This window comes from Oncorhynchus mykiss, chromosome 17, assembly GCF_013265735.2.
Source record: "Oncorhynchus mykiss isolate Arlee chromosome 17, USDA_OmykA_1.1, whole genome shotgun sequence".
NCBI classification, from domain to species: Eukaryota; Metazoa; Chordata; class Actinopteri; order Salmoniformes; family Salmonidae; genus Oncorhynchus; species Oncorhynchus mykiss.
Genome location: NC_048581.1, coordinates 83,689,240 through 83,715,516, shown reverse-complemented (window position 1 = coordinate 83,715,516; position 26,277 = coordinate 83,689,240). Strand labels below are relative to the sequence as shown.

At 42.5% G+C, this 26,277-nt stretch overlaps 2 protein-coding genes across 4 annotated transcripts in view; both read right to left on the bottom strand.

Annotated features, from left to right (window-relative positions):
• The window catches only part of LOC110493277 (rho guanine nucleotide exchange factor 3), a 105,150-nt gene extending 93,796 nt beyond the window's left edge, over positions 1-11,354 (bottom strand). Inside the window, exon 1 of the mRNA XM_036950798.1 lies at positions 10,906-11,354. Within this exon, the coding sequence (XP_036806693.1) occupies positions 10,906-10,940 (35 nt within the window). The 5' untranslated portion in view covers positions 10,941-11,354. The remainder of the gene's footprint in view (positions 1-10,905) is intronic.
• A 2,239-nt stretch (positions 11,355-13,593) lies between these two features.
• The window catches only part of LOC110494741 (interleukin-17 receptor D), a 59,479-nt gene continuing 46,795 nt past the window's right edge, over positions 13,594-26,277 (bottom strand). The window contains exons 3-13 of one of the 3 annotated variants that reach the window (XM_036950790.1): positions 25,043-25,161; positions 24,652-24,772; positions 24,034-24,078; positions 23,628-23,779; positions 22,026-22,091; positions 21,809-21,863; positions 20,823-20,933; positions 20,400-20,584; positions 19,824-19,998; positions 17,855-18,742; positions 13,594-16,732 (exon numbers count right to left, since the gene is read on the bottom strand). In XM_036950790.1, the coding sequence (XP_036806685.1) occupies positions 16,599-16,732; positions 17,855-18,742; positions 19,824-19,998; positions 20,400-20,584; positions 20,823-20,933; positions 21,809-21,863; positions 22,026-22,091; positions 23,628-23,779; positions 24,034-24,078; positions 24,652-24,772; positions 25,043-25,161 (2,051 nt within the window). In that variant the 3' untranslated portion in view covers positions 13,594-16,598. The remainder of the gene's footprint in view (positions 16,733-17,854; positions 18,743-19,823; positions 19,999-20,399; positions 20,585-20,822; positions 20,934-21,808; positions 21,864-22,025; positions 22,092-23,627; positions 23,780-24,033; positions 24,079-24,651; positions 24,773-25,042; positions 25,162-26,277) is intronic. The other 2 variants (XM_036950788.1, XM_036950789.1) reach the window with 2 other exon arrangements.

Sequence of the window (26,277 nt, the reverse complement as noted above, 5' to 3'; positions counted from 1 at the left end):
TACTCCCATAGTCCCCTTCCACGCACCCTGATGTACTCTCTTGCCATGCACCCTGCTGTATTCCCAAAGTCCCCTTCCATGCACCCTACTGCACTCCCCTTCCATGCACCCTGATGTACTCCCTTTTCATGCACCCTGTTGTATTCCCATACTTCCCTTCCATGCACCCTACTGTACTCCCATAGTCCCCTTCCATGCACCCTACTGTACTCCCATAGTCCCCTTCCATGCGCCCTACTGCACTCCCATAGTCCCCTTACATGCACCCTACTGTACTCCCCTTCCATGCACCCTACTGTACTCCAATAGTCCCCTTCCATGCACCATACTGTACTCCCCTTCCATGCACCCTACTGTACTCCCATAATCCTCTTGCATGCACCCTACCATACTCTCCTAGTCCTCTTCCATGCACCCTACTGTACTCCCCTAATCCTCTTGCATGCACCCTACCGTACTCTCCTAGTCCTCTTCCATGCACCCTACTGTACTCCCCTAGTCCTCTTTCATGCACCCTACTGTACTCCCCTAGTCCTCTTTCATGCACCCTACTGTACTCCCCTAGTCCTCTTTCATGCACCCTATCGTAATCCCATAGTCCTCTTTCATGCACCCTACCATACTCCCCTAGTCCTCTTTCATGCACCCTACTGTACTCCCCTAGTCCTCTTTCATGCACCCTACTGTACTCTCCTAGTTCTCTTTCATACACCCTACTGTACTCCCATATTCCCCTTCCATGCACCTTACTGTACACCCCTTTCATGCACCTTACTGTACTCCCATAGTCCCCTTACATGCACCCTACTGTACTCCCCTAGTCCTCTTTCATGCACCCTACTGTACTCTCCTAGTTCTCTTTCATACACCCTACTGTACTCCCATATTCCCCTTCCATGCACCTTACTGTACACCCCTTTCATGCACCCTACCATACTCCCCTAGTCCTCTTTCATGCACCCTACCGTACTCCCCTAGTCCTCTTTCATGCACCCTACTGTACTCCCCTAGTTCTCTTTCATGCACCCTACTGTACTCCCCTAGTCCTCTTTCATGCACCCTACTGTGCTCTCCTAGTCCTCTTTCATGCACCCTACTGTACTCCTCTAGTCCTCTTTCATGCACCCTACTGTACTCTCCTAGTCCTCTTCCATGCACCCTACTGTACTCCCCTAGTCCTCTTCCATGCACCCTACTGTACTCCCCTAGTCCTCTTTCATGCACCCTACTGTACTGCTCTAGTCTTCTTTCATGCACCCTACTGTACTCCCCTAGTCCTCTTTAATGCACCCTACTGTACTCTCCTAGTTCTCTTTCATACACCCTACTGTACTCCCATATTCCCCTTCCATGCACCTTACTGTACACCCCTTTCATGCACCTTACTGTACTCCCATAGTCCCCTTACATGCACCCTACTGTACTCCCATAGGCCCCTTCCATACACCCTACTGTACACCCCTAGTCCACTTCCATGTACCCTACTGTACTCCTCTAGTCCCCTGGGTTTATATTACTCAAATAAATGTGCTATATGTAATCCTTTAAAAGCTAAATAAAGGAAAGCTCCATAACTAAAGATGAGGAAATGTAAGGCAAAATCTGAGCGTTTGCCAAAACAGCACTTCAGGATGCAAAATAATGACATTTAAAAAGGCTTTTAGATAAAATGATGAAAGTACAATGAGTCCTGAAAATGGATGGCCAGGAGCCTGATGAGAATAGGGTGACAGTTTCCATCTGTTTAGAAAGAGCAGATGATAAAGCCATGTTCCCTACAGTATAATGGTTGAGCCTCTATCGTCAAAACAAACCTCTGGCGCCATCTGGTGGTCAAAAGGTGCACAACATCAACCATTGTCTAGTCTACACTTAAAGGTAATGCAGTTGTGATTTAGTTGGGTCTGGAGTTGTCCCTGTTCATCACGGCTGATGGGATTAAATGGATAGGAGAATCGGCGTATCATTGACTTGAATGGGGACATCCGTTCTATATCTATGTATTTTTAAATGTTTTGTTAAACTAGGCAAATCAGTTAAGAACAAGTTCTTATTTACAATGAAAGCCTACCCCTGCCAAACTCTGACAATTCTGGCGCAATTGTTCACCGCCCTATGGGATTTATCAATCACAGCCAGATGGGATTCCGCTTGGATTCAAACCAGGGACTGTAGTGACACCTCTTTCATGGAGATGCAGTGCCTTAAGACCGCTGCACCACTCGAGAGCCCTATCTGTTCACCCCAAATCCGATCACTTTAGAAAAACTGGGCGCAGGTGACCTGACTTGGAAGAACTCCCCATGCCCAGCAAAAGCACATGTCGAGAGCTGAATGTTCACTATAAAACTAAACTAACCCAAAGGGCACAAGTGACTGTCAGGTTTCAAAAGCCAATCTAGGAAAACATACTTCTTAGATTTGAGGTGATATGTTTACTATGATTGAACCATCTCATTTTTGGGAGATGTACGGCATGAAAACTATGATTAGATGGGAACGTGATGCATGGCGAATCTGTGTGTAGACTAATTACTGAGAACATTAACCGTCATCTTTTAATTACAAGGTTTCATCATGTAAAAAAAACAACCTATGAGCCCACTGTAAACACCCTGTAAATACCACTACATGACAAGGTCAACACACGCAGGAGGGTCTGCGTTTCCAGATTACCACATGGCCAAAACAGAGGTGGTTTGGTGAACCATGCTCGTCTGATGATCCTTACCTAAGACTTGAAGACGTGCAACCTCAGGCAACTGCTAGAGAGAGAACAGACTAGAAGACTTGTGCTTCAGTCTGAAGATCCTCATGCAGATTGAAACTTTCCGTACTCTGAATCTGTATATTGGACTTCGAAAACACCATAAATTCAACATAGAAAACTGTTTTTCTTCTGTCCTCTGTGTTGGACATGAATTTGGAGGCGCTACAATTCGGGGGACTTCCCTAACTCTCTCTCGCTCTCTAAACTGGAGCTCCATCACCTGGCCATCAGTCCCCGAGGAAACTATCTTGGAGCAACTGTCAACTTGGCTTTTTCACTTCTGTCTGACTTAAAAACTGCTAAAAGCTTCCATTGCCAGGAGTTAGCAGTTGAAAGTCCATTGTGGCAGCGTTGTTTAAGGAGACATATATATCTGTCTGCTGAGTACTGCTGTAATTTTAAAAGATGGTGTGGGAAAATGAGGCTATGGGGAACATTTGCAAGTTCAATTTGAACACCACCCTGATGAAGGATGTTACTAAGAGAAAGATACACATATATAGAGGTAGAGATTAGTGGGGAGAGAAATAGAGAGAGAGAGACAGAAAGGGAGGGGCACTGTGAGACAATCCTCTGTTTCCTGTCCTCTCTCACTGTACCTGGGACTGGAAAGGAAAGCCTGCTGACCCCCCCCCCCCCCCCCCCCCCCCACTCACATCTGTTTCCTGAGCATTGGGTACATTGCAAGAACATTCCGGTGTCCAGTTTTCTGAAGGTTAGGAGAATATTCCATCAACGTCCCACCAAGCGTGCACAGGACATGGTTGTTCTCAGAGTATAAGATATTAATATTCTAGACACGTTTCATGAGAACGTTACAAGAACGTTTCTGTGCATCAGTTGTCATGACGTCGCCTGTTGGTTCCAAAGAAATGTTCCCCCTCCCACCAAAAAATGCTAACACACATCACGCCTTGTTACTGTTGCCAAGGCTCTTTTTGTCTGTTGGCAAGGGATACTCACACACAAACATGATTATATTGTGCATGTTCATTCATACAGTAATTATTATTCAAGAAGTTTTCACCTGGGATTTAAACTCACAACCTCTTGGTTAATGGCATTCAGCTCTTCCTGATATGCCACAATTGCTGTGTCAGTTATCAATTAATTTGACTATCCTCTCATCATTGATTTGATTGACTTAATTCAACAATTTAAGGGCTTTCTGTATAGTTGTCTAATTTTGGTGGGGCATATTAACAATTTTTACTCATGAATCACAATGTGTGTACTTTTTTCACCCTGTATCTATTAAATGGCTATTCTGTATAGGCCCACATCGGATCACCCTGTATCTTATTAAATGGCTATTCTGTATAGGTCCACATCGGATCACCCTGTATCAACCACACCTTCATTTTATTCATCCCTATCAACTGTAGAAGTCCAACTTATCAACTAGTGATAAAGGTCTGGCAGAGGAACTGGACACTCAGGTGAGACTCCTCCATGTAAACCATCCCCTACGGTGGAGTTTGATTGGTTCACAACGGGTGGTGCCCGGTCTGCCCACCAATACCATGAGAGAACAGAGAGTAACAACCAGAGGAGAGTGCAATGCGGAGCTGGTAAGAATTAATACGTGCACACACACATACACATGAACACACGCACACACACACACACTACCTGAAACAGTAAGTCCTTATCTCTCACTCTCTGATAACAGCTGGTGTCTCCTCTCCTAGCACCTAGCAACTACTGCTGTGTGTGCACAACTTTCTCACACACACCATTTTCTATCAGTAGGCTGGCTGAGACTTTACAGCTTTACAGCATCACTGTGAGTGGATGGTAAATACATTATGTTAACCAGGTAAAAATACTATATTACTATAGTACTATATAATATACTATATTACTATAGTACTATATAACATACTATATTACTGCTTTGGCAGAGCCTATCACACTCAAATAATCGTCTCAAAATGTGATCCAGTTGAGTGAATACACACACAGCTGTTTACCAGCGAGGTTGTACGGCTTGTTTACCAACTTGTTAACCAAGGAGACAAGCAAACACACAAGGAAGCACAGATAACACAGCTTCAAGTTCCTAGTCTATTAAATACATATAAATATTAAAGAGTGACTGCAATTCCTGATTTGGCCTGGTTTTAGATTTGGTTCATCACTAAAATATTAGCAGCCACGAATGAATTCAAACGCGAGTTGGTTTTGGGGTGTGGCTTGATGTTGGTGTCTCTTGTTTGTGTTTAACGGTGGGTTGAGTTAGACAACTTATTTTGAAAATTAGCTTTAGCCGGCTGGTGTGCGACCTTGGAAAAATGTATTTAAATACATTTTTGTTGCAAAATGTATTTCCTTGTTGCAAAATTTATTTCACAACAAAGCCTCCTTCACTCATGCTGCCAAACATACCCTCGTAAAACTGACAATCCTACTGATCCTTGACTTCGGCAATGTCATTTACAAATTAGCCTCCAACACTCTACTCAGCAAACTGGATGCAGTCTATCACAGTGCCATCCGTTTTGTCACCTAAGCCCCATATACTACCCACCACTGCGACCTGTATGCTCTCGTTGGCTGGCCCTCGCTACATATTTGTCGCCAAACCCACTGGCTCCAGGTCATCTATAAGTCTTTTCTAGGTATAGCTCCGCCTTTCCTTACAGTTCTCTGCTGCCAATGGCTGGAACGAATTGCAAAAATCACTGAAGTTGGAGACTTATATCTCCCTCACTAACTTTAAGTGTCAGCTGTCAGAGCAGCTTACCGATTGCTGCAGCTGTACACAGCCCATCTGTAAAAAGCCCATCCAGCCAACTACCTACCTCTTCCCCATATTTGTTTTTGTTTTTGTTTATCTGCTCTTTTGCACACCATTATTTCTACTTGCACATCCTCATCTGCACATATACCACTCCAGTGTAAATTGCTAAAATGTAATTACTTCGCCACTATTGGCCAATTTATTGCCTTACCTTCTTATGTCATTTGCACACACTGTATACAGATGTTGCTATTGTGTTATTGACTGTACGTTTGTTTATTCCATGTGTAACTCTGTGTTGTTGTGTTTGTCGCACTACTTTCGCTTTATCTTGGCCAGGTCGCAGTTGTAAATGAGAACTTGTTCTCAACTAGCTTACCTGGTTAAATAAATAAAGGTGAAATTAAATAAATAAAATAAAATAGTTAGGGACTGTCAATAAATTGCACAATGTAAATGAGACAATACTTTTATGTTGCACACCTTTTAGTTCTCTCATTAAATGCTTTCAATATTTGTAAATGAATATCTACAATTTATAGCTGGTTTGAGGTTAGGTCAATGACATTTGGAGCTATAGGAATTGTACTATATTGTTCCATGTACATTGTGTAAATTACAGATGGTCCCTAACTAGCCCTATATGGATATCCAATGTCAACCTCAATCTACCACAGTGTTACGATTGTGTCACGTGCAGCTGCACTACAAATTGACGATTACTTGTGTGCTGTCGACTGTCGGCATGTGGTAAGGATTGAAACAAACCCAACATTCATTTATGTTGTGATGCAGTCACGACCACAAGTCTCACAAAACTCAGTGTTGGATGAGACTGACTTTCTGACTGAAATTATCCTATTTCCACTTTGTAGTCATTTTGGACAGTAGATAAATGTTTCTGACTCATATCGATGCCATATAGACTGTTTTCTAAATTAGCAGTTGGTTTTTAGGGGCAGCTGCTCTTTAAATGAATAATATAACGTTCTAGTTGCAGGAGAGAGAGTTCTCACAGATATGGACACTGCAGGGCAAAGGCAAATACGGAGACAGCTGTATTCAACATGGTGACAGCACATGTACTGTAGTAATGTACCATAGTGGGCAGGGAGGGACAGATTCACACTGCCCACAGCTCCCCTCTTTAACTGCTAGGAGGGCCAGCCCATGATATATCATTGACGCACCACAATGTTTTCTCAGTACTCCCTATGCCTCCATTTTCCTATGGGAACACAGTATTGACTCACATATGGTTCAAGCCCAAAGGACAACCCCAATTCGAATGAGCTAACACATTGATATATTATTATATGACTATACCATAGTAATACATAGTAAATAAGACACTTATCAACTGAAGAAATACATAGTATACAACATGCTGTGTACTTGGTGTCCTTTTAATGGGCAGAATTAATCTCTTCCCAGTGGTGGAAAAAGTACCCAATTGTCATACTTGAGTAAATGTAAAGATACCTTAATAGAAAATGACTCAAGTAAAAATGAAATTCTCCCAGTAAAATACTACTTGAGTAAAAGTCTAAAAGTATTTGGTTTAAAATATAGTTAAAATATCAAAGGTAAAAGTATATACTATAAATCATTTCAAATTCCTTATTAAGCAAATCAGAAATACGGATAAGCCTTGGGCACACTCCAACACTGATATAATTTACAAATGGAGCATTCGTGTTTAGTGAGACCACCAGATCAGAGGCCCGAGTGGCAAATTGGTCTAAGGCACTGCATTTCAGTGCTCGAGGCGTCACTATAGACCCAAGTTTGATCCAGGGCTGTATCACAACAGGCCGTGATCGGGAGTCCCATAGGGCGGCGCACAATTTGCCCAGCGTCGTCCGGGTTAGGGGAGGGTTTGGCCAGGTTAGGGGAGGGTTTGGCCAGGTTAGGGGAGGGTTTGGCCAGGTTAGGGGAGGGTTTGGCCAGGTTAGGGGAGGGTTTGGCCAGGTTAGGCCGTCATTGTAAAATTAGAATTTGTTCTTAACTGACTTGCCTAGTTAAATAAAAAAAAGTGCTCTCTTGATAAGTGTGTGAATTTGACAATTTTCCTGTCCTGCTAAGCATTCTAAATGTACTTTTGGGCGTCAGGGAAAATGTAAGGAGTAAAAAGTACATTATTTTCTTTAGGAATGTAATGGAGTAAAAGTAAAAGTTGTCAAAAATATAAATGGTAAAGTACAGATACCCCCAAAAACTACTTAAGTAGTACTTTAAAGTATTGTACATCACTGTCTCTTCCTCATTTAAGACTATAGGGCGTAGTATAACCTTTCCTCTTTGACTGTTAGAACTTTCACTACCATCTAAACCTCAACTAGAGAAGAAGAGGTGTAACAGTAACTGCAAAAATAATCTCCCTGTCTTTCCCCTAAAGAATAGCTTTGTCCACTAGAACATTTTTAGACTTGGGGGGAATTAAAAAATATATAGAGATTGTTTGTAAAGAGAAGAATAGAGTGGAATATTACTAAACGTTATTAGCAGGGATAAAGTTCCCACGCTACTAAACACACTGCTACCCTCTGCCCTGAGAGAGACCGGGAGAGAGTGTAGAGCGGGAGGGAGAGAGGGTAGAGAGGGAGGGAGGGAGGGAGAGAGGGAGAGAGGGAGGGAGAGAGAGAGAGAGAGGGAGGGAGAGAGGGAGGGAGGGAGAGAGGGAGGGAGGGAGGGAGAAAGGGAGAGATGGTAGAGAGGAAGGGAGAGAGGGTAGAGAGGGAGGGAGGGAGAGAGGGTAGAGAGGGGTGGAGAGAGGGTAGATAGGGAGGGAGAGAGAGTAGAGAGGGAGAGGGTAGATAGGGAGGGAGAGGGTAGAAAGGGAGGGAGAAAGGGAGAGATGGTAGATAGGGAGGGAGAGAGGGAGGGTAGAGAGGGAGGGAGGGAGGGAGGAAGAGAGGGTAGAGGGAGAGAGGGTAGAGAGGGAGGGAGAGAGAGGGTAGAGAGGGAGGGAGAAAGGGTAGAGAGGGAGGGAGAGAGGGTAGAGAGAGAGGGAGAGAGGGTAGAGAGGGAGGGGGAGAGGGAGGGAGAGAGGGAGGGAGAGAGGGTAGAGAGGGAGGGAGAGAGGAAGGGAGGGAGGGAGAGAGGGAGAGATGGTAGATAGAGAGGGAGAGATGGTAGATAGGGAGGGAGAGAGGGAGAGATGGTAGATAGGGAGGGAGAGAGGGAGAGATGGTAGATAGGGAGGGAGGGAGGGAGAGAGGGTAGAGAGGGAGGGAGAGAGGGAGAGATGGTAGATAGGGAGGGAGAGAGGGTAGATAGGGAGGGAGAGAGGGTAGAGTCGGAGGCAGGGAAATGGATGGGAGTGGTAACCATGAAAGCTCCCAACAACTTTCCAGTCCTCTGGAGGAGCTTTCCAGCAGCACTCTATGTCTGTGATTCCCACCACCACTCTGCAATCAGGCCTGCACAAAATCTGCCATTACCTCATTGGCCATGCTGAACTCAGCGAGTGTGTGAACTCATGTGTGTGAGGAAGAGACAGGAAACTTTCTAATTGACACTGTGGCAAATAGACAAATATAGATACAAAAAACATATACAGTAGGTAGAGACTGACTGAACTGAGGGAAGCCTGACAGTGAGAAACTACTAACATAGGCAGAAAACACAGGGAAGGGCTCTCGTTGGCCATGAACGTGTGAAAGGGAGAAAAAGAGAGAGAGGGACAGACAGAGAGAGAAAGAGAGAGAGAGATGATGAATAGAAAGAGAGAGAGGGACAGAGAGAGAGAAAGAGAGAGATGATGAATAGAAAGAGAGAGAAAAGGACCCGGAGAGAGGGTAGAGAGGGTAGAGAGGGAGAGAGAGAGGGTAGAGATAGCCCCAACCTCAGAGAAGCAATGCAGCCGTCAGTCCATGTCAAAAGATGATTTATTCTGCCACATTGAAAGGGGATTAGGTTGGGGATTAGGGGTGAGCATGCTGGTCCTCTGGTACTCTCCCTTGCCCTCTCTCCCTCTCTCATCAAAAGTAGTGCACTATGTACAGTAGGGAATAGTGTGCCAATTGGTATGCATGCTTGGGTTCACCCACTTCTGTGTTCACATCCAAAACTCTGACCTGTTCAGTTCACCCCATGTGTTCACATCCAAAACTCTGACCTGTTCACTTCAATCCATGTGTTCACAGACAAAAACCTGATTTGCCAGCTCCCACATACCACACAAATCCTGGTATGCACAAGCCTGAGACACTGTGTAGACAACCAGGGTACTACTACAACTCAACTGTGGCCTCAATAGTTGAGGCCTTAACACCTGCTGATTAAAAAGATGCGGCATGTGAAAATGAAAGACCGGCCGCCTCGTCTGTCATCATGGCTTTTGACTGAACGTTGAAATGTAGATGTGTATAATACCAACTGAGCGTAGCCAGTGAAATATTCCCATTTCTCAGTCAAAAACAACATCTTAAAAAGTGTATGAATGGCAGAGATTGATGAGAACACTCAAACAGTTCCTTTAAAGCTCCTTTCTGTCCACATGTGACAATAGTCCTATGTACATGGGTGAGAGAGAATAGAACAGAAACAATACGAAGAAGTGGAACAAATGAAACTGTGAAGAAGAAGAAGAAGAATCCAAACTGCCAGGCAGTAGCTGGGATTCCTGAAAGTTGTGACAATACCAGCCTCAAAGAGACAGCTGCATTCCAACACCTTGATGATGTTTGCTCTCCTAAAGACCACGAATGGGAGGCCAAAGACGTGACAAAACATTACAAGTACCAGAGGCCACCAGTGTCTGACCCTGAGGACTGACTCTGCTGGTAGACAGAAAGGCACACACAGTAAATCACAGACAACTGGGGAAACTTCAGTCATCAGCTACAGTAGAATTAGAAGTAGGTTCCTACAGTTGGCCACTTGAACTCTTGGTGACCTCATTATGAGCCCATTCTGACATCACGCAGGTCGATATGTGAGAGATTGAGTATAAAAATGATAAAATTGTCTTGGCAATGCTTTCCTGAATTGACAAATGAAGCTGTGTGTATGTGGGATAAAGGTTGCATAATTATAAACTTCCTCATCATCTTCACCCATATCCACCACCACCACACAAGCTGAGTTAAAATATAGGCTACAGTTGGTCATAGGAATTACCTACTGACTATACTCTACAATGTCATGCAAAGAAGATTATTACTCAATGTTACTCAGGTTCAGGTTTACATCATAAAGTTCATGATTTAGAACCTGTTAACAGTTTATTGAGCGTACATTCTACCCCATACAATGTATCCCATACAATGTAGGCCAAGAAATATAACAAATAAACCACAACATGTTTGTAGTTGGTGTTGACTATATTTATGGAAATTATGGCAAGTCTGATTGGTTGAGTTTGAGTTAAAATAGAAAGACATCTTACCCTGAAACGTCTTTGTTTCCATCGCTTGTTTGCATGTGATTTGAGTTCTTCCACTGTAATATATTCCCCAAAAAACTAAAACGTTTTTCGAACGAGGAAACAAGTAATCTATAAACGTCTCGTCATACATAGACTGTCAACTCCAAACAGTCCCGGTTAAAAAACTAATAAACTACTTTTTTCCGCTTATAATAATGACAAAGTTTTACTTTGAATCGCCAATATTTACATACATAACGTATCGCCCTTGAAATAGTCTATCTTTGTTTTTAACCATCAGGTGTTACGCCTACGGTTGTTTCACGCCTTGGTGCCTCACGGAACACAGATTCGGGTCCACTGTGGAGTTGAATAGCGGCTCCAAGCACCGCCCATAAACACTGCCTGTTTGTGTGTGTCACCGAAGTGGGTTTTTTACAGTGAGATAATACAGTACAGTGCACACCATGGGAAATTACAATCATAAATAATAGCCTACAGGAAGTGTAGTCATCGGTGTGATTTCTAATCCGCTCTTTACACCAATGTTCTCTTTTCAATAGTACATTATATTCACCACTGGAAACTAATCTACACCATCTAAAAAGGACGATTATTAACGGTTAATACACTTTCCATATTGCTACTGAATTTAAGCGTGACTGTCAGTTCTAATGAAAGCCATAATGTCTATAATAGACAAACATGTGACTTCATTTGTAGGTTGGAGGAAATATGTATAGCTTTTACAAAGGTTTACTTCTATCCCAAACATTATGACACCACGTGTGACAGTTACTGAAACACGCAATAATAGGATACATTGTATCATAACTGTATCTTAACCAGGACCTTGGATTTACAATACACAGTGCACTTGGCCCAGAGCTACAGTCACCTCTGCCGAGTCCCGGCTTGAACAAAGCGAAGATTGAACTCCTCCTCCACATTTACTGGTTTGGTTGAGTAGCGCACAAGAAAGAACCTCCACCGACAGTTGTTTTTCATCTTTTCAAGACCGGTATGTAGGGTAGGGATCATCAACTAGATTCAGCCACCGGACGAATTTTTTGTTGCGCGGATTTTCGGGGAGCCGGAAGATAATTAGAAATAATATGTAGACTGCAAATTGACCCCAAGAAGACCAAACATATTTGACTAAAACACATATTTCAAACCGTGCTGACATTTTTCGAATATTTTTTTATATAAATAATAGCAGGTGTTCCTAATGTTTTCTACAGTCAGTGTTATATGCATATATATTTATTGCTCAGAAAACTTGAAGTGCCAAATAAAACCACAGTGTGCTGCCAGTTAGGGAACCCTGACTTAGGGGATCTAGTTTCAGGCGTTTCTTTGACGCCTGCTATGTATTGTACAGGGAAATCAGTTGCTCACTCAATTGGTCTACCACTTCAAATAGCACTTCAACTGGGAACATATCAAATACACTTCTCTGTTTCCAAATAAAAAGCGTAAATGATATTGTAACAGATTGTGTTCTTCATGTTTAGTTTTTGAGCAGGAAAAAACATTTCGTTTTGTGGAGCCATCATTGCAAGTCCCATCTCCTTGACCTGGTTGTCCGAGGCTAGAATCAAAGTTGTAAATAATTATTTATTTCAATTTATGTTTATTTCCTACATTAGAGTACTATAAAACAGTATATAATGTAGAAAAAAAACGAAGAATCTAAAAACTATACAAAACTGGAATAAAACAGATTTTATTTAACTACTTTTACATATTTACAAAGCCCTGTAAAAAAATGACTGGTACTGAAACCCTTGACCGTTTACACGTTTTGTTATGTTACAGCCTTATTCTAAAATTGATACAATTGTATTTTTTCCCCTCATCAAATCTACACACAATACCCCATAATGCCAAAGCAAAAATAGGTTTTTAGAAAATGGTCCAAATGTATTAAAAAAATATGTATATATATCACATTCAGAACCTTTACTCAGTACTTTGTTGAAGCACATTTGTCAGCGATTACAGCCTTGAGTTTTCTTAGGTATGACACTACAAGCTTGGCACATCTGTATTTGGGGAGTTTCTCCCATTCTCCTCTGCAGATCCTATCAAGCCCTTTCAGGTTGGATGGGGAGTGTCGCTGCACAGCTATTTTCAGGTCTCTCCAGAGATGTTCGATCAGTGCTGCAGACAAGGTTGTCCTTCTGGAAAGTTCTCCCATCTCCACAGATTAACTCTGGAGCTCTGTCAGAGTGACCATTGGGTTCTTGGTCACCTCCCTGACCAAGGCCCTTCTCTCCAGATTGCTCAGTTTGGCAGGGCTGCCAGCTCTAAGAAGACTCGAGGTGGTTCCAAACTGCTTCCATTTAAGAATGATGGAGGCCACTCTGTTCTTGGGGACCTTCAATACTTCCCCAGGTCTGTGCCTTGACACAATCCTGTCTCAGAGCTCTATGGACAATTCCTTCCACCTCATGGCTTTGTTTTTGCTCTGACATGCACTGTCAACTGTGGGACCTTGTATAGACAGTTGTGTGCCTTTCCACATCATGTCCAAGCAATTGAATATACCACAGGTGGACTCCAATCAAGTTGTAGAAACATCTCAATGATCATCAATGGAAACAGGATGCACCTGAGCTCAATTTCAAGTCTTATAGCAAAGGGGCTAAATACTTATGTAAATAAGGTATTTCTGTTTTTTAAATTTTCTGTACAATTTCAAACATTTCTAAAAACCTGTTTTCACTTTGTCATTACTGGGTATTGTGTGTAGATTGATGACCACGTGTTAATTTAATCAATTTTTGAATACGGCTGTAACTTTAACAAAATGGGGGAAAAGTCAAGGGGTCTGAATACTTTCCGAATGCGCTGAATTCGTTTTTTCTCTTTAAGAGTTGAATAACAGTATATTTCCCAAGTTTCAAATAAAGACATTTAGTTTATGAAATTGCTCCTAAAATGGACACCCCTGTCCACTCTTCTGATGGAGACAAAAAAAATGCAGAACTGCTGGTGTCAAATATATGATCAAATAGTGTGGGTACTCCTGGGGTGGTAACCATATTACCGCAACACCGGCTTTCTCCAAGCTCTGATGCTGCTGACGGTCATTAGTAGTCTTCCAAGATTGCTAACTGCCTGGTACTCAGCACTCGATTGTCCCTCTAATCATTCTGACATAAATGCAAATGTAATCAAAAATGTAATCAAACACTTCATGAGACATTTCACAGATATATTATTTAGTATATGTAAAGACAAGATTAAATCAAGAATAGTCTGATGTGTGAAAATATTAGCTTATCACTAATATTGATGGGCTGATATTGCAAGAAACAATCCCTTTTTTTGTGAATTTTTCTAATCATAGTCACACACCTCATGTAGGCCAGCCCATAGGTCTATATGTTTTGATAAAGGTTATTATCACATCTAAAGTGGCCAAATAATTTCTTAAAATGAAGTACATTAATCTGCTTTACAAGGGTGGTAGAGCCTAACTGGCATACATACTTAAGCAGCGCGTGAGTCTCAAGTTCGGAGAAGAAAATGTTCAGCATAAAAATGCACCTTTATAATAAAAGCATTACATGCATAATAGCATAATGCATAAAGTCACTTTTGATAATGGCCTACTGCCATGTGTGCATTGCTGCGCTTATGTGATGAAATAGGCTAATAGTTTATCACATTTTAAGATAAACGTTCCGATCTGTTGCTTCAGTCTCATCGCGTAAAAAAGCTTGTTTAATGCTAGTGGTTGTAATAATTTGGGATCTATCACATCCCACAACTGTCCCAGACTATGTTTGGAATTTGTATTTCTCGCAAAGAATAGAATAAGTAAACTTTTGTACTATGGGGGATAGTAGATTGACATAGACTAGTGCTTTTGCTGTTCATTAGGCCTACTCATCTTGTTGGTTGACAAAAAGTAAATGTGGACTCTTCTTCCAATATATTCAATATGTACTCGGAATTGGATAAGGAGTTGTGTTCCCGAAGGGTTGCTCTTCACTTGTAGCTTGTGAGAACGACCTGAGCCATGTGAGTGAGGGGTGCTTCGAAGCATGTAGCAATCAGGGAGAAAGGAACAACGGGTACTGGCCGCCAAACGCACAACTTGTTTTAGGGTGCATCGGCCACACAAAGGGGATGCCCCTGGGAAATTCGAGGCATTGTCAAGCGCTTGTCAAATTGTGAATGAGAGACTGATGAAGTGTGTAGGCAACAGCCAGCGCAACAAAAAAAAAACTAAGCAGAGCACATGCCTTTCAAACAACTTTTTTCAAATGATCATTAGTCTCATCATGCAGCCTTACAATGTATTAAAAAATCAAAACATATAGCCCAACGTTTGTTGAACAACTAAAGTTACATTATTAATTTTAAATTAAGCATATAGGAGTATCTATTTATTTGTTAACCGCTCAAAACAGAATAGCACATGTGCACACCCCTCAAATCATTTGGAGAAAACATCCTTTATATTTTATTCATCTTTGTTCAATTGTATTCTTCATAATATAAAATAATGTAAAATAATGCCACAGAATTCTAACCAAGTCTTGTCCGCTAAATTAACTATTGTAGCCAACAGCCACATGGCATAGCCAGATCAGGAACTAACATCAGGACAACTCAGAGTATGCAATTCAGTTCTTCTGAAATAGACTATATTATCTTCACCATCATGCTTCTTTAGACCGGTCTAAAATAATAATGGATTTATTGTGAAGGTGTTGGCTTTATTACATGGATTTAATAGACTTTTTAAAATGTAGATGATCCAAATGTCTGCATCAGTGGCTTGTAGGCTATGTGTGGAAACCAGGAGATGCTAAATGTGTTTATGTTAATTGACGGTCAATTACCGTGAGACCGACAGTTATTTGCTTGACAATCACCGGCTGACGAGATGTCATGAACCGCCACAGCCCTAGGTACTCCCAATATATCTGATCTCTTACACAAGAGTTGTCAAACCTTTTCTATTAGTAAAACAAATTGGTGTGAAAACTACATTAAAAAAAACAAGTAAAAGTGTTTTGACACAATAATTTCAGCACCTTGTATCCTTAAAAAGTAATTTCATATTTCATAATTTTCAATAAATTAGAATGAAGTAACAAACCAACGTTCTCTCACTTAAAAGAGCATGGTCATCACTACTGGCTCACGAAATTGTCCCAGTTAGAAACACACTACATCTGGTGTTGAAGTCCAGATTTTTTGTTCAAGCCCAGCACTAACACACCTAATTCAAGTAATCTAGGGTTGATGATTATTAGAGGAGTTGAAGCAGGTGTGTTAGTGAACTAGTAACCTGGTATGGGATGTTTTAAAGGGAAGATCTGGCCTAGTCTAAAATAAACACCGTTAGAACACTAACAAATACAGGACAGCGATGCAAAACAACATACAACCATTTGATTAAATAACGCCTTGTCTTCACACAACTTAGAACGTTCACAAAACCCTCTGTGTTCTAAAACAATGACATCAACATTCCTCAGTGTTCTATCAGCCACAAGTCCACAGAGATTCCATAGCGGATGACATCACTGACATCCATGGGCTTGGTTACCGTACACTGTTCATTTGGGATTCAATGTTTTAGATAGCTCGTACAACTCAGGATGATGGTCCGTATCAAGGCAGTGTCTTTGAAGGCAGTAAAGTGTCGTTATGGGTGTCCAGGTACTGTAAAGTCGTTGTTCCGTTCACTACAAGGGAGGAACAGGAACAGGAGGGAGCCCCAGTCCTTCAGACTGCTTTAGATGGTGTTGGTGGAGCTCAGCTTTACAGATGGTTGCCATGGCGCAGCGCAGAGAGCTGACAGCAGGTGGCTCCTCATCACCTGGAGACACACAAGATGAAGAGATATTCAGCAACTTCTGGAGGCACAGCAAACATAATTCAACACAAATGGCGTCACTTTAGCAACAGGCCATGGGCCAGATGTAAAAATACAGTACTTTAAAATACAAGTTATTAGTAGCACAGCTGCTTCAACTAATCAAGGGCTTGATGCTTAGTTGAACATGTTGATTTCAGGTGTGCTAGAACAAAGAAAGGGGTGGGAATTAGTGACTTTTTCCATTTCCACCCCTGAATACGCCCAGTCGGTATTAGACAGAACGTCACGGTCTCCACCCGCCTGTGGGGAAAACAACCTGTGGTTACCTAGGTTACTTCATCGGCTCACAGCAAAAACCTTTTTTCAAACACACTTTTTTTGTTGTCTTCTTGTTTCAGTCAATAACAAAACTAATATTTAAGAAAAGTCCAACATGTAATTTTTTGACTTTTCAACATTGCCTGCTCCCGAGTGCTCTCACTCCTTATAAAAACATAATATTGCCCCTTTTCATGATGGCGATGGCAGCCACATGAGTGAGTGAGGCTCCATTTCCCTACTCGGGAGCGTTGTGGACCGCAGGTCAGGGTTTTTGGCCTGGTTACATGTACATTGAACAACAAAGCTGCTTTTCAGGACGTATTCTTTCTTCTTTAATATATAAAAACAAAAACTGACAAAGAAGTTGGATCTTTTACAATGGGAGTCAATGGGAAAGAATGTTTGTTTTCCCCAATTTGTGGGCGAGGGGAATTGATTCTTATGAATATGGACACGGTGTATAAAACTATTCTGTGAAACGACCAGGAGTCCCTCAGGAGTGGTTTGAGAAACTCTGTTATGATGTCAGTCTGACTGACTCATCAGACTGAATCATCTCTGATTCAAATTAGATGACTCATTGTCAATCTGACCCATGGTTCACTATCAGTCCTGCTGTATTTGAATGTGAAAATGTCATACATCATTTTAGGCATTTTTAGGCAATGGGCTTTAAATCCGACTCATTCACAATCTGATTCATGATTCATGACCACATATGGAAGATATGTTTCATGACTATTTGTATGTGAAAATGTCATACAACATCCTTTTAGGCATTTTTAGTCATTGGTCTCTTACCCAGTCCGGAAGAAGATGATTCGCTTTCGGCCAGAGAGGAGGAGTCAGCCTGGTCAGGTGACAGGCCCTCCATGAGGGGGATGGACAGCTCAGAGGAAGGCACTGACGAATCATAGATCCCCGAGTCCCTGGGCATCTCTGGAGGACTGGCCGAGCCATCCCCAGCCTGAGGAGGGACCACAGGCCTCAGAGACCCCAGACCCAGAGGACCCAGACCAGATGAGGCCCCCGACAGCCCCCCGATCTCCCCCTGAGAGAGGCTGGAGCCAGGCCCAGGCCCCACAGGTCTGTCCAGGGAGCAGTGGGCCAGACTGAGGTTGGGTGGGAGAGACGTGAGCAGCACATTCCTCTTCAGAGTACCCTCACTTTCTGATGGCAACTTAAACAGAACCTCATTGAGCACCAGCCCAGAGTCAAACTTCTCCATGTGAGGTGATGATGACGAAGACGTTCTGGCGGCGTCACGCTGCTTCGGAGGCGGGGCTGGGGGGGCAGGCATCAGCTGCCTCTCGAACCAATCAGGCTCCAGAGAAATGTGCTGGTGCATGTTACAGATGGCTACGTATAGAGACCGCCCCGACTTGCTCCGGAAGTAGTTCCTCTTGCTGATGTTGAGAGGCTGCGGTTCGCGCTCTGGTAAACTGAGCTGTCGAGAGTGGAGGAGGCTGAACATCTGAGGGAGCTGATCCATGAGCTTAAACTTGGGAGCCAGGCTCAGCATGGTGGGGACATCGCTCTCGTGGGAGTAGTCAAAGTAGATGGCCATGAAACGAGACAGGTCCTGGTCTTTCTGGCACCCCTCGCGAAGCTTCTCTGCGATCATTGCCACGGCAACGATGAAGAGCTCTGCTCCATTCGCTGCTGCCGCTGCTGCTGCTCCACCACCTGCTCCAAAACAAACCCAATGGACATAAGTCAGTGTCTTTGTGGTATCCTTACATTTTGGTAATTTAGCAGAAGTTCTTATCCGGAGCATTGTTGGGAGTAATGCAATACATATAACCCATTAGAGTATTCAGATTACTTTTTTTGTGGTAATGAGTAACCTAATACATTAGTTTGTCAATTTAAGAAATCAGTTACTTAGTTACTTTTACAATATTATTTCCCTTTTTCTGTTGACGAAAATTAAAAATGAAAATCCCTCCCTCCTAGGCTACATTCGTTCCACCCTCCTGTTACAGCATGAACATTGTGGCGGGTAGCTGGAATGGTAGCTGGCATGGTAGCTGGCATGGTAGCTGGTAGATAGCTAGCGAGATGGCAGAGACAATAGCCTTAATTGTGGAAGTATTCACATTACTTTGAATTGGTAGAAGAAAAGTACAGATGTTACTTGACTGACGATACTTGCAGGATTCACACGCAAACACAGGATCATCGGGTTCAGGTGAGTGCCCCAATTACTGCCTGGTAATAATAACACCTTAGTTAGGTGATCAGGTTATGCACAGTTGATAAGAAGGTGGTGTGCGCCCTCTACTGGGCATAAAAATGAATGACCAACACGCGCAAGGTATCTTCAGAGGGTTTTTTGTGTTTGGTAATGCAAAAGTAATGTAACAAGTTACTTTCCATGAAAGTAACATTCCCCAACACTGATCCAGAGCGATTTACATTCAGGGCATTTAACTGAGGTAGGTAAAACAGGTAGAGCCAGGTAGCCTAGCGGTTAAGAGCGAATCCCTGAGCCTGCAAGGTGAACACTTTTGAGAAAGGTAGCTAACCCGCAACAACAACTGCTCCCTGGGCGCCGATGACGTGGCACAAGGCATCCTCCCGCACCTCTCTGATTCAGAGGGGTTGGGTTAAATGCAGAACACACATTTCGGTTGAATGCATTCAGTTGAGCAACCGACTAGGTATGCCCTTTCCCTAAAACAACCACAACTTGCAATGAAATGTATGAACCAGCTGTATATTATTTTTTGTTCAACTGTCAAATAAGTTAAATAAATCAGTCAAACACCTCCAGGGCAAGTTCTGGCTGGTGATTTCCCTCTGCGGTTTTTCTTCTCTACGTAGTACTTAAGGCCCTTGGAGCAGACAGTGATGATGTAGTGAGCCTCATCTATCTGCCGGCTCAGCCAGGACATCTGGCCCTCCTTACAGATCTGCAGGTGCTCCCATAGGTCCAGAGTCACCTAAGACATAATACAGAGGATCAAAGAGGTACGAGGTGTTAAAACAGGTGTTATAACATCACCTCTAGGAATAATTCAACCACAGACAGCAATAGTCAGGCAACGATTGCATATTCATATTATTATCATTATTATGGATTATTACTACAGAATACTAAACTATTCTTGAGTATGTACTGAGGTATTCCTCTTCTACTAGTAGTAATTCGCCTACTAGCCAGCAGGTGGCACACAACCCACATTCCAGACTTTCAAGCTTCTGCCATGTAGTCTGTTCACATTCAATTCCCAGGCCTGAGCCAACCCTCAGTTAACCCTTAATAGAGCTAAACTAATGAGCTATCATCTAGATAAGGGGGTTTGTGCTCCAATGAGCATTATTTCTGAAGCTTAGTGCCTACCTCACAGCCACAGAAGTCCTGGAGGAAGAAGGCGAAGCTCTGTATGACAGCGAGGTGTTTGGGGCAGTCCTTAGTGGAGTAGCAGACAAACACCTTGGTCCGGGGCCAGGGCCTGTCTGCATTCAGAGCTGTGGTGTGAGACGATGACTCAGAGCTCTCCTCGTCCAGATGGGAGTAGATGTTCTCTAGATAGATAGATAGATGGATGGATAGATGGATGGCATATTAATAAAATGTTAATTCCATATTAAAAGGGTGAAAGGAAATGCATTGACACAGCAGCACTGGCCTAATCTACTAAACGTCTCATAATGTAAGTACATGTTGGAATACTTTAAAAGTTAGACTCGGTAAACAGACAGAATGGAGACTGAATGTAAAATGGAGTGCAGTAATATGAAAACAATGATAAAAGGAACATACCTTGTTGTTTCTTGCGGCACATGACGGTGAAGAGTGTAGCAAAGGCAGAAATGATGACCAGAGGAACAGTGATGGCCATGGCTCTGATAGGACCTGCCCACGGGGAGTGGGCTGGACATTATGGTAGAAATTAGAATAAACAAATTAGAATACATCTCATGAATCTGATAGGACCTGCCCACGGGGAGTGGGCTGGACATTATGGTAGAAATTAGAATAAACAAATTAGAATACATCTCATGAATCCGATAGGACCTGCCCACGGGGAGTGGGCTGGACATTATGGTAGAAATTAGAATAAACAAATTCGAATACATCTCATGAATCCGATAGGACCTGCCCACGGGGAGTGGGCTGGACATTATGGTAGAAATTAGAATAAACAAATTAGAATACATCTCATGAATCCGATAGGACCTGCCCACGGGGAGTGGGCTGGACATTATGGTAGAAATTAGAATAAACAAATTAGAATACATCTCATGAATCCGATAGGACCTGTCCACGGGGAGTGGGCTGGACATTATGGTAGACATTAGAATAAACAAATTAGAATACATCTCATGAATCCGATAGGACCTGCCCACGGGGAGTGGGCTGGACATTATGGTAGAAATTAGAATAAATACATTAGAATACATCTCATCAATTCCACTTAGTGCTTGTTTTTAATTCTACAAAGTGTACACAAGACTTGAATACTTTAAGAGAACACTCTTAGGTGATAATAATGTCCTCCAGTCATCAATCAATCACATTTATTTATAAAGCCCTTCTTACATCAGCTGATGTCACAAAGTGCTGTACATAAACCCAGCTTAAAACCCCAAACAGCGAGCAATGCAGGTGTAGAAGCACGTCATCCGTGCTTATGTCATCCGTGCTTATGTAATGTAATGAGAGTCTAGTAAAAAGTTATTGGTCCACAGAGAAGTGTGAGGCTATGATGGTATCTAGTGTGTCAGTCCAGAGGCAAGGTAGCTCACCTTGGCTCACGTGGTACTGGGCCTGTCTCCTGGTGGTGTTGGTGTCATCTCGCAGCTGCAGGACAAAAGATGTCGGTAAATATGAGCTGCAGGGTTTCTTTATGGTTTAGAATAGTATATCCATAAGCTTTCTTAAGTGTGATTGTATAATAATCATAACATACCATAGTCACAACCAGGAGAGAATCCTGCAGTAGTGTGAGGTCAGAATCCTTACCTCAATCGCATAGGTTCCTGGTATCACATCTTGAAGAACACATGTTGTTTTGGGCAGGTTTAACTCCTGTACAAAAAGAGAGTAAAGACGTGCATGATTATCAATGATCAACCATTTTCAACAGCAGCTGAATGTTCCTCCTGAAGGGATGTGTGTACATGTTACCGACTAAATCAATGCTGTTTCTGCGGTGATAATATCTTCACGTTGAATTTGGTACATAGCTGAGGAGTTTTCTGCATCTATGACTAGGGCTTTAGAATACTGACATAAAGATAGTTTCTTTCCACCTCATGTCCAAATAAACCCATTGTTGATGATATAAGCAGATCCTGTTTCAAACCACAGTGAGAGAAGGGACTTGATAGAACTAGCTGGGGGGGGGGGGGGGGGGGGGGGCTTTGGCTTTTCTGCTTTCGTCATTGTTCACAGGCAGAACAACTGTAGGGCTGAGAGAGGACTTGACTGGAAGAGGAAGGGGGGAGATTATAGGTTTTTATCTTTCTCTCTCCAACTAAAACAATGCAACACGTTATGTCAACATGAGAGAGAAAGCCTCTACTCTCCTCCAGCTCTCCTCCAGCTCTCCTCCAGCTCTCCTCCAGCCTTGGGTAATGACAATCTGTTCTGCTGCTGGGAAAGTCTTCAGGACGTCAGAGTGGCTCTGACCAGACCTGGCACTCCAACAGGTTAAAGCATATGCTCAAAGTATTTGAAATAAATGTCAAATGCTATTAGAATACAGGTCTGCCTCAGAGTTGTTCTTCGTGTCACTGACAGAGAGAAAGAAAAATAAAGAGAGAAAGACAGAGAAATAGAGAGAGAGAGAGAGAGAGAGAGAGAGAGAGCAACAGAGCGCGAAAGAGAGAGCGAGAGAGCAACAGAGCGTGAAAGAGAGAGCGAGAGAGAGAGAGAGAGGAAAGTATGATAAGTCCACGGATGTCTCTCAGGAGGCCATAGATTGTCAGAGAGAGAGACAGAGAGAGAGAGAGAGAGAGAAAGGCCCAGCAGGCAGAGGCCTGGTAGAGGAGCCCAAGGCAGAAGACACGTCAACACACCGTATCCATACTACATCCTCCTCAGTGTCTGGGAAACACATTAGGAGCAGTATTCATACTACATCCTCCTCAGTGTCTGGGAAACACATTAGGAGCAGTATTCATAAAAAGAGTCTTAGACTAGGAGTGCTGATCTATGACCAGGTCCTCCCATTTCCATTTCCTGTATGCAGGTTGTATCACATCCGGCCGTGATTGGGAGTACCATAGGGCGGCGCACAATCGGCCCAGCGTCGTCCGGCTTTGGCCGGGGTAGGCCGTCCTTGTAAATAAGAATTTGTTCTTAAACTGACTTGCCTAGTTAAATAAAGGTTAAAATTGTAAAATATACAAATGTTTTTTAGGGTAGGCATAAGGCAAAACTGATCCTAGATCATCGGCACTTCTACTCTGATGAGCTTGATAAATGCAGGCTAAGTTGCAGCTCATCATTGCTTAATTATCACTGCTTATAAGAAAGGCCCTGAGATTTTCCTACCACACGATCTAACCAGGAAAATTTTGAGGCTCTGGAGCATACTTATAACATAATTTCCTTCCTTACCGGTTTGCAGCGTTTGAGCCTGAAGGGTCCCTCCTGTCGTAGTTTGTAGTACAGGTAGTAAACGGTGAAGCCGAAGGTGGAGGGGGCGTGGTCAAAGACAACATGGAGGTTGGTGCCCCGCTGAGAGATGTTGAGGGTCTTGGGCTTCCAGACTGATCACAACCACCAGACAGAAAGAAAGGTATGTATATGAGAAAATAGAGGAATGTCTATATCATTGCAATTAATCACAATGCCTTACACTCAACTCCATTACTATGCAATTATAAGGACATTAGTAGGCTATTTACTATGTAAAACATGTCAATACTATGTTGTTGATGTGTTAATAAAGTGTTGTTAATAGCATGATTACAGCATCACACAGGTAGGTACAAGAGCAAGTAGATGTACAACGGGGACTCACATGGTTTGCAGACGAGGTTGTCGGGTCCCAGAAGCACTTCACAGGCTGAGAACAAACACACAATTACAACGGGAGTCTTCACCAACAGTTACACTACAGTTACACGACTGTTGCACTAGTTACATGACTGTTGCACGACAATAACACGAATGTTGCACGACAATAACACGAATGTTACACAACAGTTACACGACAGTTACACGACAGTTACACGACAGTTGCACTAGTTACACGACAGTTGCACTAGTTACACGACAGTTGCACTAGTTACACGACAGTTGCACTAGTTACACGACAGTTGCACTAGTTACACGACAGTTGCACTAGTTACACGACAGTTGCACTAGTTACACGACAGTTACACTACAGTTACACGACAGTTACACTACAGTTACACGACAGTTACACGACAGTTACAGGACTTTACCAATTCACAAGATCATCACTTAGGGCTAGGAGTTTTTCCAAAATGAGGGCCTGAAGATTTTCCTCAGTAGTGATCGTGTGGCCAGGTAAAACCACTGGCACTGTCTGATTCCACTTAAAGTTGCCTGTAGTGATTAAACTGTGTTTATGGTCTACAAATAGGGCCGGCAGCTCGAGGAGTGTTTCTCTTACAGTTGGTGCGCAGGAAGGATGGAGGGAAGAAGCTGTCATTCATGAAGGTGGGGAAAGGAACTATCCGGATCATGTAGTCCGTCTCAAAGGCCAGGCCAGGGAAGGGCTGAGAGTTCATCATCTATCAGGAAATAACAAGGTGAAGGTATACTTCAGGTCAGCCAGCACTTACAAAATAAATGATTCCTTTGATTTATTATCAGCAGTCAAAATGGATGTGTTTCGGTCATCAAGTCTTGTAAGGGCTTCAGCAACCAAATACTTACTTACATTACTTGGAAAGTTGAGCTTGAGTTATTATGCATGTTATATTATACCAAGCTAGTTCACACACCTTCCAGGTGCACGAAGGAAAATAAACCCTGTTGGCTGAGTCTGTGCTGTGACTTACCACATTGCTGTAAGAAAAGTTGAGCTGTCGTGGGTCTTTGAGGATCATGTGCTGACACAGCTTTCCCTCTGGGTCCTTGTCCTCCAGGTAAACTCTGAAGCCCTTCACATGCTCTATACCTAGACACAATGATATAACCCTTCAATACCTAGACACAATGATATAAACCTTCAATACCTGGACACAATGATATAACCCTTCAATACCTAGACACAATGATATAAACCTTCAATACCTAGACACAATGATATAAACCTTCAATACCTGGACACAATGATATAAACCTTCAATACCTGGACACAATGATATAAACCTTCAATACCTAGACACAATGATATAACCCTTCAATACCTGGACACAATGATATAAACCTTCAATACCTGGACACAATGATATAAACCTTCAATACCTGGACACAATGATATAAACCTTCAATACCTAGACACAATGATATAAACCTTCAATACCTGGACACAATGATATAAACCTTCAATACCTGGACACAACAACGAGTTCAACTTTATTTGACCCAGAGAGCAATTGGTTTCGCAGGAAAGGAGCATAAAAACAACACATAAAATACACATAGATCACAACAACACACAGTCCTAGTGAATACAATGAGCTAGTCCAAGTCCTAGTGAATACAATGAGCTAGTCCATAAAGTCCTAGTGAATACAATGAGCTAGTCCATATAGTCCTAGTGAATACAATGAGCTAGTCCATAAAGTCCTAGTGAATACAATGAGCTAGTCCATATAGTCCTAGTGAATACAATGAGCTAGTCCATAAAGTCCTAGTGAATACAATGAGCTAGTCCATATAGTCCTAGTGAATACAATGAGCTAGTCCATAAAGTCCTAGTGAATACAATGAGCTAGTCCATATAGTCCTAGTGAATACAATGAGCTAGTCCATAAAGTCCTAGTGAATACAATGAGCTAGTCCATATAGTCCTAGTGAATACAATGAGCTAGTCCATAAAGTCCTAGTGAATACAATGAGCTAGTCCATAAAGTCCTAGTGAATACAATGAGCTAGTCCATAAAGTCCTAGTGAATACAATAAGCTAGTCCATAAAGTCCTAGTGAATACAATGAGCTAGTCCAAGTCCTAGTGAATACAATGAGCTAGTCCATAAAGTCCTAGTGAATACAATAAGCTAGTCCATAAAGTCCTAGTGAATACAATGAGCTAGTCCATAAAGTCCTAGTGAATACAATGAGCTAGTCCA